Source organism: Orycteropus afer, unplaced genomic scaffold, assembly GCF_000298275.1.
Source record: "Orycteropus afer afer isolate SDZICR_OR568_19922 unplaced genomic scaffold, OryAfe1.0 scaffold00573, whole genome shotgun sequence".
Lineage (NCBI taxonomy): Eukaryota > Metazoa > Chordata > Mammalia > Tubulidentata > Orycteropodidae > Orycteropus > Orycteropus afer.
In genome coordinates, this window is record NW_006922160.1 from 325,680 (window position 1) to 338,808 (window position 13,129).

The window sequence follows — 13,129 nt, forward strand, 5'->3', positions numbered from 1 at the left end:
TAAGAAGATTCTTCATCTCAGAAGGAGCCCAAGATAAAACATTTTCCTTTCCTTTCTGTGTTTTGAGGGCTGGAACCCCTCTTGCCTCACTTCTGTCGAGCTGTCTTCTCTTGATGACTTTTCTCCCTTCTCCCATCCCCTCTAGTCCATGCCTCTCTCGCCCAGAGTGGACCCTTGTGATGTGCCTTTTCACCGGAGGATTCTACTCAGGGACCAAAGTATGCCTCTCATGCAAGCCTCTTTGGGATCATTAGTGTTGACAGCTTGTGCTGACTCTGAACTGACTTGGTTGACTTCATTACCAGCTAGTTCAAAACTTGACCACAGCTGTTTCCAGGGCCTTATTTATATGATAGGAATCCCTGGGTGATGCAAATGGCTATGTGCTTGGCTATTAACCAAAAGGTTGGAGGTTTGAATCCACCTAGAGGTACCTTGGAAGAAAGACCTACTTCTGAAAGATACAAAATCAAAAATACCCATTGCCTTCAAGTCATTCTGATGCACAGTGACCCTGTAGGACAGAGTAAAACTTCTCTGTAGGGTTTCCAACGCTGTAACTCTTTACAGGAGCAGACTGCCACGTTGCTCTCCTGCAGAGCAGCTGGTGGATTTGGACCACTGACCTTTGGGTTAGCAGCCAAGCACTTAACCCCTGCACCACCAGGGGTCCTCTCTGAAAGCTCACAGGCATTGAATATCCATGGAATGTCATTCTATTCTGAAATACATGGGGTCACCTGGAGTTATATTGACTCAAGGGCAACTGGTTGGGTTTTATTTATATGGTGACCATATATCCCATTTCTTTATATGAATTTTGGTACCACACCTTTTATAAAACTAAAAAATCTAACAGCATTTATTTTTCAAAAATGAACAATTCACTCATTTTCATTAAGACACAAATGTAACTAGCAAAAAGGTTTTATGCCAGAAATAGTTTCAACCATACTGATGGTAACTATAACCAAGAAAAGTAAGGTATAGGAATTGAAAAAGTTTTTTTAGCTTTCTGCTCTGTTACAGGCCCTGTACTAATGTGGTTTTTTTTAATGTTATCTGGTATATTTTTACCCATACACCTTTAGGGAGCTGTTTTGATATCCTTATTTTAAAGGTAAGGAGTCAGAGCTTAGAGAACTTAGGCTCTGCCTCCCTCTCCCTACAATAAGGCAAAGATTTGAATGCAGGTTGATTAGACTTCAGAGTCCTTGGGTGGTGCGAGTGGTTAACATGATCAGCTGCTAACAGAGATGTTAGAAGTTCAAGTCCACCCAAAGGTACTTTGGAAGAAAGGCCTGGTGATCTACTTCCAAAAAACCAGCCACTGAAAATCCTCTGGAGCACAGGTCTACTGTGACACACATAGGGTCCCATGAGTCAGAGTCAATTCCATGGTAACTGACTTTGATTTCACTTCTGACCTTGGCACCAGGCCACACTGCTTCTCCAGCTGGAAGTCAACTTATATTTAAATGATAATTATTTCTCCACCTCCTCTATATAGTCAGGCATCACTCAGATTGTACATGCAAGGGGGAAAAATTAAAAGTGACTTGATCTCTGCATGCCTGTTCATTTACTGATCAAAGAGAGTTATGGGAGGTCAAGGCTAATGTGCTTTTGCAATGTTAACCCCAAAATTTCACTAATCACGATGCATCTGGACCTTGTGATGGGGAGTGGTTGCTTTTGGTTCATCAGCAGAAGAGATTGTCTCTAAAAGACTATATAAAAAGTATTCAAAATAATGTATTTCTTAACACAGAGATTCCCCTGGATGAGTGCCCCTATTCAAGTTGGATTAGTTGGCTTTTGGTGAGTAGAAGTTCCTGTTACATCATTAATTGCTTTTTAAAGATAAACGTGCAGTGTATGAAAAGTAGTAGTGAGGGTAGATAATACGGGACACACGTTTTAAAAATGAGACTAACCCAGAACAATTTGGAATTCAGGGTCCCAGTAATTAGATATAATACACTGTCTTGGAGAACACTGGCTGTTCAGTGGTAGAATCGTTGCCTTCCGTGAGGGAGACACCAGCCAATATAGCTCATACACAGCCACTACCTGTCTGCCGGTAGAGGCTTGCATATTGCTATGATGCTAAACAGGTTCCAGTGGAGCTTCCAAAGATGTACTAAGATGAAAGACTGGCAACATACCTCCCCAAATCAGCCAATAAAAATCCTATGGCTCATATGGTCTGGTCTGTAATCTATCATGGGAGGACCGAGCAGCATTGTTTTCCTTTGAGAATCGGAGCATCATGAGTCAGGGGCCAACTCAACAACAGCTAACAATAGCACACCATCATTAGGATAACCTGCAACATCTGGGACTCTTATTTCTGAGGTTCTTTTTTAAACTTCTATTGCATCGTTCATTTTTTGTCTCATTATTTTGGCAATTGTAGGAAATAAAATTACACAAGCAGGACTTATCTGTGTGAGGCAATATGATGCTTTAAAGAAAGAAAGGGTATTGTTCCATTAATAAAATGGAAAAAAAAAATCTGAAAAGTCAGCTGTTTCTAAGGTGCACTGACTCTTCTTTTCTCTCTTTGTTCAAGTTTGGTATTTGCTACACCTCTCTGTTGTGCTCTGTTTCCTCAGAAAAGGTATGTATACATTACTCTCAGAATGATCATGATTTTTAATCCTGAACACAGTCACAGAGGCAGATGCTGTTATTTCATTTCATTGGCCAGAAGTTGCGACTGAAGAACAGTGAAGCCAAAGTCTGTAAAAGAAATAGAGGCAAAAATCAAACCCAAGTCTGTCTGATTTCAAAACTCCTTACCAGCTCTTTATCTACTCCTTACTATCAAATTTGAAAATGTTTTATTCTTTAGAAAGAGTCAGGTTAACTCTGGTACAAATATGCTCTTATAAACATTTAAATATAGCCCATTGTCGCCCAATCCCTTGGCAAATGCATCTGTAATACAGATAAGTTAAAATTAAGTGTCACCCCCAGAGATGGCAATTACATGCACTTAGCTGAGGTAGTTGGTACATTTGCTTCCCTTCTTCCTACTTCATTTTTTAATCTTAAAAGCCTTAATGTGCATGTGTCTTTTATCACAAGCTGCCCTTGAATCCTGCCTCTGATGTGAGAACTGGATTGACAGGCATTAAATCAGCATTATATAAATCTGGGTCATCAGCCTCCTCCTAATCTAGCATGAAGGCACAGAGAAGCAGCATCTTCTTGTTTTTGCTTTTTTAATGTTACCAGGCCCCAGCCTTTGTATTAGCATTTCCTTCAAGGGCTAAGCTGTCCCAGACATATGATCTTTAATGCCCTAAGCTTACAAAGTACGTTTCAAATGAGGTGTTCTGTTCTACAACTAACTTTATCGGTTTTCTCTGCCTGATAGAATTCTACCTTGTATCTGCTCTTCTGCTTTAGTCTTTGACCCCCATTCTTGAATAAAGGAGTTCTGGTGGTGCAGTGCCTAAGGCATTTGACTGCTAACCAGAAGGTCAGTGGTTCAAATCTACCAGCCCCTTCACGGAAGGAAGACAGGGCAATCTACTTCATAAAGATTTACTGCCTTGGAAACCCAATGGGGCTTGCTATGAGATGGAATTGACTCAATGGCAGTGGGTTTGAATTTGGGTTCTTGAATAGGAGTCCAGATAGCACAGCAGTTAAAACACTCAGCTGCTAACCAAAACTTCAGTGGTTCAAACCCACCAGCTGCTCCATGGCAGAAAGATTTGGCAGTCTGCTCCCATAAAGATTACAGCCTTGGAAACCCTATGGGGAAGTTCTACTCTATCCTTTAGGGTTGCTATAAGTTGTAATCAACTGGAGGGCAGTCAGTTTTTGTTCTTATAAAAAGAATCCCCAGGTGGTACAAGAAGCCCTGGTGGCACAGTGGGTAAGCCTTCAGCTGCTAACTGAAACCTCGGGGGTTCAAACCCACCAGCTGCTTCACAGGAGAAAAATGTGGCAGTCTGCTTTCGTAAAGATTACAGCCTTGGAAACCTCATAGGGCAGTTCTACTCTATCCTATAGGGTTGCCCTCAGTTGGAGTCAACTTGATGGCAGTGGGTTTATGGGTGGTACAAATGGTTATCTCTCTTGGCTGCTAACCAAAAGATTGTAAGTTCAAGTCTACTCAGAGGCACCTTGGAAGAAAGGCCTGGAAATCTGGTTCCCAAAGGCCACAGTTATGAGAACTCTATGGAGTACTCCGAGCACTCTGGAATGCTACTCTGATGCTTGTGGGGTTGCCATGAATCAGAGTTGACTCAGTGGCAGCTGCTTTGGCTCTTGCATAGGGATGTAGGTGTCGGGGGGAGAGAGAATCCTTCATCACCTTGAGACCTGCAAGTGAGCCCGTGGAGAGGGCAGAGCCATCACAGCCTGATCTCTAAGCTCATCTGTAAAGTGAAGAAATCTTCCCTACTTAATTGTACAAACCCCAGAATCCAAGGCTTAACCGAAGAAGGTTGTTTCTCTAATGTGTGACAGTTGAACACCATTGCCAGCAGCTGGCCTTGTTCTCTGTGATTTAGAAACAGTGTTTGTAAAATGCTGATGAAAGTGTCTGATACACAATAACTCTTAATAACTCTTAATAAATGTAGCTGTTACTATTTGATCTTAAAAGACTTTTAGATTTGAAAATTGGTAAAGAAGCTCTCTCCTTGGGCTTTAATTTCATTTAAAGATTTTGCTTGAAGAAAACATATCTTTTTCCCCCCTCATTTATTATATTTTATTTATTTAAATTTTTATAGTGATTTGGGTGAAAGTTTACAGAGCAAATTCATTTTCCATACAGCATTTCATACATATTTTGTCTCATGATATTGACTACAGTTCCCACAATGTAACAGCTCTCTTCTCACTTCCTCCCTGTACCCCTCATTTATTTTTATGGTTAATTTGAACTCTAGGTATAGAAATTAAAACTTTTCTGTCACTACTGATATCGTGAAGTCACATGCCCTTGTAGAATGCATGATTTTACATTTGGGAGACCAAGAATCCTCTTGTCTTCCTCTATTTAAAAATGAAGCTTATTAGTCTGTTTTCTTTTTGTTTGTCTGGGTATTTGAATGTATGTTTTTCTTTCTTTCTTTCTTTTTCCTTTTCTTGCTCTTCAGTTTCACAGAGTAAAGTTAGTCATATTCCTTGGCTCATAGCACACTATCCTCATTGGTATAAATATGACCTTGTTTTATTTTATTAGTTCTTAAATTTTTAATTATTTTTTTATTTTATTTGTTTTAATGCTACAGTGGCCATCCATGAATCCACTCCCCAACCTATGACAAACATTATATGATAAGTTACCTCTTTGTATGGGCTTCTTTCATCCTACCTCCCTTGCAGATTTAACTATGGTCCTGGATTTTACATTTATCATGCTCTCTTACATTTTAAAATTTTTCTCACATATTTATGCCCTAGGAGCTCTGGTGGTGCAGTGCCTGTGGCATTTGGCTGCTAACCAGAAGGCTGGTGGTTCAAACCCACCAGCTGCTCCACAGAAAGAAGAAAGATGAGGCAATGTACTTCTGTAAAGATTTACCACCTTGGAAACCCAATGGGGATCGCTACGAGTTGAAATCAACTCAATGACAGTGGGGTTTTTTGGTTTATATATATATGTGCCTAACATGTTGTTATTTAGTTTTATTTCTTTCAGAATTTTTTATAGAAGCATTTCAAACTATATATAATTTTCTGGCACTTCCTCTTTCTATTCAGTGTCATATAATCAAGATTCATCCACATTATTGTAACTACAGTACATTTGTTTATGTTGTTGTTGTGTGCCATCGAGTCAGACCCGACTCATAGCGACCCTTCCTTGGGTTCCCGAGGCAGTATCACTACAGAAGTAGATTGCCCCATCTTCCTTCTGAGGAGTGGCTGGTGGGTTTGAACCGCCAGCCTTCTGGTTAGCAGTCAAGTGCCTTAGCCACTATGCTACCAGAGCTCCCACATTTCTTTATACTGCTGTGTAATAGTCCATTGTGTGAATACACCACAATTATCTACTCTCCTGCATGAGTGAGTGATAGTGAAAACACTCTTTTTCAGACTTCGTGGAAGCAGCTATAATGTCGCTTTGAGAGAAATATATATATAGCTTTAAATGTTTATAGGAGAAAGGAAGAATGGCTGAAAATCAGTGCACTGAATGTCCACCCTGAGTTTAAAAAAACAAAGAAGAAATGCTAGAGAAAAAAAGCAGAAGGATGGAGATATTAAGAGCAGAAATAATTAAAACATAATAAAAATTATAGGATCAACAAAGTCAAAAGTTGGTTCTTTGAAAAAATAGCAACAAAACAGACGATTGTCTGGTGAGATCAGTCAAACAAAGAGAGGGAAGGCACAAATAAAGAATATTCTGAATGGTAAAGGACATATTATTATAGAGTCAACAGACATTGAAAATATATTAAGAGAATATTTTAGGAATCATTATACCAGTAGATTTGGAAACAAATGAAATGTACAAAGTCCTAGAAAAATGTTAGCAACAGTGAAAAATTAGAAAGTCTGAATAGGCTTATAGCTGTTAGGGAAGTTGAAGCATTATTTTAACTTCCTCCCACAGAAAAAATATAAGAACCAGGTGGTTTTACAGATGGGTTTTACTCAACTGTCAAACAGATTATTTCCATTTTAAACAAACTCTCCTAAAACAAAGAGAAAACTTCCCATTTCCCATTGAGGTGTGAATAACTTGAATTCCAAAATCAGATTTGGCCTTTAGAAAATAATAATAATTATTACAGGCCATTATAGATCAACAGAAAAAAACAAAAGTACAAAGAGGCAGTATAGCTTGGCAGTTAAATACAGCTGAGTGTTTGGATTGAGAAAGACCTGGCTCAAACCTCAGGTTTCCTTAGCTGTAAAGTTAGGATAATACCCAGCTTTCAGGATTTTTAAGGAGCTCTGGTGGTGCTGTGGTTAAGGCATTGGGCTGCTAACCAAAAGATGGGCAGTTCAAACCCACCAGACACTCTGCAGGAGAAAGTTGAGGCAGTCTGCTTCCACAAAGGTAAACAGCCTTGGAAACCCTGTGGAGGTCACTGTGAGTCAGAATTGACTTAATGGCAATGGGTTTGGTTTGAGTTTTTATAGAGTTTTATAAGGATTAAAATGCATAACGTCTGGCCCCATGAATGATCAATACATGCTAATAACATTAGCAGCAGCAGCATTGTCACCATTTCAAAATTACCCAAAGTCCCACTACCTGGAAAAAAGCAACTGTTAGCAATGTCTTGTTTTCTAGATTTTTTTCTGTGTACTTTTATTTGTTTTACATAGTTTTATACAGATTTAAATTCTGACTTTTCTCACCTCACGCTTTACCACATCTCACTTATATTAAAAACTAAATATTTTGGAAAAACTAATAACAACTTTTTAGTAGGGACTCTAGACAATTTTCCTTTATACTTTTTATACAGCAAATATGTATTTATAATTTAAAAACAAGATTAAATAGGTGTACTTATACAAAACTTTCAAATATACGTAAATGCATATACAAAGATTATGGTGCAGTTAATGCACTGGCTAAATGAAAGATGGTTTGAATTTACCCAGAGATGCCTTGGAAAAAGCCCTGGCAGTCTACTTCCAAACAGTCAGCCATTGAAAACCCTATGGAGTGCAGATCTACTTTGGCACACATGGGATCATCACAAACCAAAAAAACTTCCTGGCACCAAGTCTATTCTGAGGCATAGTGACCCTCATTGGGTTTCTGAGGCGGTAAATCTTTACAGAAGTAGATTGCCCCATTTTCCTTCTGTGGAGCAGCTGGTGGATTTGAACTGCTGACCTTCTTGTTAGCAGCTAAATGCTTTATCCACTAAACCACCATAAGTCAAAATCAATTCCATAACAACTCGTTTGGTGGGTTTGGGTTTTTTGTTGTGGTTGTTATCACTCATACATCTTAATATTCTGTAAAAATTTATAGTAAGTGTGTACAAAAAAAAAAAAAACCAACTCACTGCCATCTAGTCAGTTTGACTCTTAGCAACCCCTCCTTGGGTTTTGAAGCTGTCTCTATGGAACTAGATTGCCCAATCTTCCTTCTGAGGAGTGGCTGGTGGGTTTGAACTGCCAGCCTTCTGGTTAGCAGTCAGATGCCTTACACACTGTGTCACCAGAGCTCTTGCAAGTGTGTGTAATATAATCAAACAAAGGGTTTTTCATGTAAACACATTTTAGTGTTATAAATTCCATTGACTGCATATGTAATTATTTTTTTATTAGAGGTGAGCATTGCATTATATTCCAGCATTTGTATTATATTCCTTGGGAAGTGGCATTACCACAGATAGCTTCCCTCCCCACCCCCAGCAGTGTCTGAGAGTGTCACTCATCACACAGCCCTGGCGGATGAGTGGTTTTTAACCTTTTAATAGTACGAGAGGTAAAAAAAAAAGGTATCTTGATGTTAGGTGTCGGGTTCTAACAGTACATTCCTTTGATTGTTAGTGACAGTTCATTTTCTGGAAGGAATAGGACCCTCAGTTTCCAGCCATCTTAAGCACATTTCAGACAGGACTCTGTTTCCCTACTTTCAACTTTGGAGGCCCCTCAACTGCTGCCCCCTCTCCCTGCTCATCTAGGATCTGGTTTCCATGTCATATGACCATATAATAACTCTGTCATTTCTCCCTAATCCCAGTTCCATGTCTGTGACAAGGTTGGAGGCTGACCTGCAAGCCAAGATCCAAGAGAACTATCCTGAATTACAACGTGTGTACTTTAACAAAGGATTATAAAGTAGGAAACGGAACCTCTGAGGCTAATCCTGCCCACCACACACTTGGTGTAGGCATAGTCACAAGGAAAATCTTGTTTGACCTGTGTTCTCCTAATCAAGAGCCATGTTAGCCTTGTAGAGGAATGCTGCTACTTAGGGCACAGCACAGCACCTAGTGTAGCCAGGTGCTCAACACCTATTGGGCCTTTCCAGTTGAATCATGGAATTTAAAGAAATCCCCTTCCCATAGCTTTTATAGTCATTGTTTTTCAAAGATAATGTCCTAGCCCACACCCAGGATTTTAAAAAGCACTGCTAGGCATAGAGTAGGTGCTCAGTATATATTCAATAAATATTATCAATCAATGAAAAGTAAGTCTATTTAAAATACTGAATTTTCATCCCACTCATGTTTCAAATCAAGGAGATCTCAGAAGTAATTTAGGAAAAGACAAAAATTCTGAGGCCAAACTAAATATTACCCTTAAGAATAGTTTGGGCAGTGGACAGGTCCCAAGTAGATGATGTATATTTTGGATTTTTAGCATAAAGCCACCTTCTTAGACCTTCCAAAGTAATAGTAATAGATCAGGGTGGTAAGACTTCCCTGCTGCCAACAACTAAATGCATCCATATTGTTGGTGGATTTTTTTGGAGGACTGTGAAATTTATTCTGTTTTAAATTCTTATGACAATGTAGACCTTGTCTTGCAGTTCACTGACTTTAACTCGATTGTCTGCTTCAAATAATCAAAAAGATGAAATTTACAAATGTCCCATTTTGATAGGCTATCCAATACCAATGCTGAATGACTGGGTCGAATCTGGCTGAATCTGGCCTGGCTCATGGTTTAGATAGTCTGGCCACCTCCCTGTCTTTTCTTATTGTCTTCATAGATTTCGTTGACCTTCAGAAACACCCAGAGATTATGTATTTATGAATCAATAGCTAAATGAATTTGACTTGAATATTGTACATTACATTCCACCCTGATTGAAAGTAATGAGTCCATATACCACTGTTTACAGTATCTGTAGTGATTCCACATATACTTTATTTAATATAATAGATTGTTTCGAGTATGTCAGTGTTCAAAGTGATAATGTAAAGTGCTTGTTTCATTGAGTGTTGATCATGTTAAGCAAAAAAAAAAAAAATGTAGAAATTGATTTAGTTTGGACAGATTTTCCAGACAATGTGACCAGACTGAATTTCCTCATAAAGAAAAAATGGTGTGCCTTGTGTCTGTGCTTCTCTTTTCTCTGAAAGGATTAATGGATCTGAAATTTTGGATGACTTTGAGCCTTTCTTTATGTCACCAGAATTTTCTCCTGTACAATTTGCATCTTAACCCGTCTGAAGCAAAACAGCTTCCCCATGACATGCTGGCCTTGGGTGTATTTTGTGGCCATAGATGGTTCTCTTTAAAAAATGGTATAAGCCTAGAATTCAAGACAGATCTCCATGAGCTACCTAAGGGTGCTTTTAGCAAAAGGCAGCATTCAGAGCACTTGAGTGTCTGCCTACCCCACTCACCCCCACTAACCTCAGAATCCTTACACCAGTTAATTTGTAGCTACATTTCAGAATAATAACCATCTTAATTGAAAGATTAATGAACTAACTAAAACTGTACATACACAAGGAAGATAGGACCAAAGCATACTTACAAGAGGAATATTGAAAATGGAGATGTATCTTTTTAAAAATTGTTTATTGATGCTTCAGACTCTTTTATATAGAAATATTAACTATAGTTTAATTGTGGTTTATAATTTAAAAAAAAAAAAAAAAGAAGAAGAACAAATGAACCCAGATTGGCAGTCTTTGCTGATCTAGAAATACCTTTCAGGGGGAAAAATCCAATGAAGTGCAATAAGTTTGTAATAATAGTTATTGATGTTTTATTAACATGATATAGAGTGGTGATTGTAAGTACTTACAACTGGCAGTGTTTACTTCAGTATTAGCACAGTGTCTGGCCAGTATTGGAGTCTATGTGTTACTTCAGTTCAACTGGATGAAATGTTAAATAAACTCAGAATGAAATTAAATTCTCTCTTTTGTTTGTATTTAAAGGATCATGCAGTTTCTATGTTGCAGTCAATGGTACCTCCCATTCAAACTGGTACCATCAGTAATTCCTAATAAAGCGACTTTTGTATGGTGCCTTTAACAGGAAATAGGTTTCTTGTTTGGGCTACCAGTCCCTCACCTTCATGAACACAGTACATACAGGTTGCACACCCCCTGTACCACACCATTGCTATTGCAGGAACAGTAATTATGAACCAAGGCGAGATAATGAGCTTCTACTTCAGACTTCGATGACTAACACACACATAGTGGTGAGTTCTATTTGCTTTGACATTGCTTATCAGATTCTTAGAGGGAAAGAGCATTTGCCAGGGTTACAACCAGAGAAAGTCTAAATTAACCCAAGATTGAGAAATGGCTTACCAATAGATTTATTAAAGAACTGAGCATTTGGTCATGTCTCTGCATCTATTTTGCTACTGTAACTAAGTCACTTAAATGATTTAACTCTGTTTGGGAGCATGAGTTCAGACCCAGGCCCAGTCTTGGTGTACTCACTTATAAAATGTATGCTTTGGGGCCAATGATATTCTCTGTAATCTGCAATTTTTTGCCTTTTGTCTATTTTGGTTATATCTACCTCACAGAGTTGTAAACATGAAATAAGAGGATCCCTGTACACCAGTTAGCATACTGCCTGGCACACTGTAAACGTTCAGTAAATGCTCCCCAGCTGTATACCTGCTCTAGAGACACTGGGCATGCATTCAAAATGCCAGTATGCTAATGGTAACATTTCAGAGTCCCTAGAGGTGACTCACAACTTAATGAAAAATAAGAGATCAGAATGGTCAAATGGAGACACTTGAACCCATCCTTTAAAAATGTCTTAACAATTAAGTTTGCCTGAGACAAAGGTAGGAAAGGCCTGTGTTCACAGATGAGAAAGCCTGGGCTTCTAGGAGTGAGGCGCCTGCTCAAGACTGCTCCTGGTCCCATGGAAAATATCCTGAACCCCAAAGCTGCAGCCCTGTCCAACATTACCACTGGAATGCTATAATAAAATGAGTTTTCTCCCATGTAATCACAATGTCTGAGTTGGAGCCAACTTGGCACCTCTAACAATAACATAGCTTCAAGGCAAGTTGAGGAAAAATAAGATTACATTTGGTGATGATGAGATAATAGAAGATAGAGATAAACAAACAGATAAAAAGGTGGCTGGATAGATAAATAGATAGAAGGATAGATAGCTGCCATTGAGTTGACTCACTCATAGTGGCCTTATGTACAACAGAATGACATGTTGCTCAGTCCTGAGCTATTCTTACAATTGCCAGCATGTTCAAATCCATCATTGCAGTTATTTTGCCAATCCATCTCACCAGGTCTCCCTCACCCTCACCGGCCCACTATTTCACATGACATGGTGTTCTCCTCTAGCAATTTATCCCTCCTGATGAGGTATCCAATGAAAGTCAGTGATCCATGAGCCTTTCTTCCTAGTCTGTCTCAGTCTGGAAGATCTGAAATTCCATGGGTGACCCTGCTGGTATCTGAAATACCAGTGATACAGCTTCCAGCATCATAGCAACACACAAGCCACCACAGTATAGCAAGGCGATAGACAGCAGGTAGTATGATGATGTTGTTATGTGCCCTTGAGTTGCACCCAACTCATAGCGACCCCTCCTTGGGTTTCCGAGGCAGTATCCACTAAGAACTGGTGAAGAACAAGGCTCCGGGAATTGATGGCATACCGATTGAGATATTTCAACAAACAGATGCCCCATTGGAGGCACTCACTCAGTTATGCCAAGAGATTTGGAGGACAGCTACCTGGCCAACTGACTGGAAGACATATTTGTGCCCATTCCAAAGAAAGGTGATCCCACAGAATGTAGAAATTATAGAACAATATCATTAATATCACATGCAAGTAAGATATTACTGAAGATAATTCAGAAACGTTTGCAGCAGTATATTGATAGAGAACTTCCAGATGTTCAAGCCAGATTCAGAAGAGGACGTGGAACAAGGGATATCATAGCTGTTGTCAGATGGATCTTGGCTCAAGGCAAAGAATACCAGAAAGATGTTTACTTGTGTTTTATTGACTATGCAAAGGCATTTGATTGTGTGGATCATGACAAATTATGGATAACATTGAGAAGAATGGGAATCCCTGAGCACTTGATTGTACTCATGAGGAATCTGTACCTTGACCAGGAGGCTGTCGTTCGAACAGTACAAGGGGACACTACATGGTTTAAAATCAAGAAGGGAGTGTGTCAGGGTTGTATCCTTTCTCCACACTTATT

General features: G+C 39.1%; 1 protein-coding gene across 1 annotated transcript in view; it reads left to right on the forward strand.

The window, feature by feature from the left end:
• The window catches only part of SFXN1 (sideroflexin 1), a 62,136-nt gene extending 53,347 nt beyond the window's left edge, over positions 1-8,789 (forward strand). The window contains exons 8-10 of the mRNA XM_007956036.1: positions 1,772-1,821; positions 2,576-2,623; positions 8,693-8,789. Coding sequence (XP_007954227.1) covers positions 1,772-1,821; positions 2,576-2,623; positions 8,693-8,789 — 195 coding nt within the window. The remainder of the gene's footprint in view (positions 1-1,771; positions 1,822-2,575; positions 2,624-8,692) is intronic.
• The last annotated feature ends 4,340 nt before the right edge of the window (positions 8,790-13,129 follow it).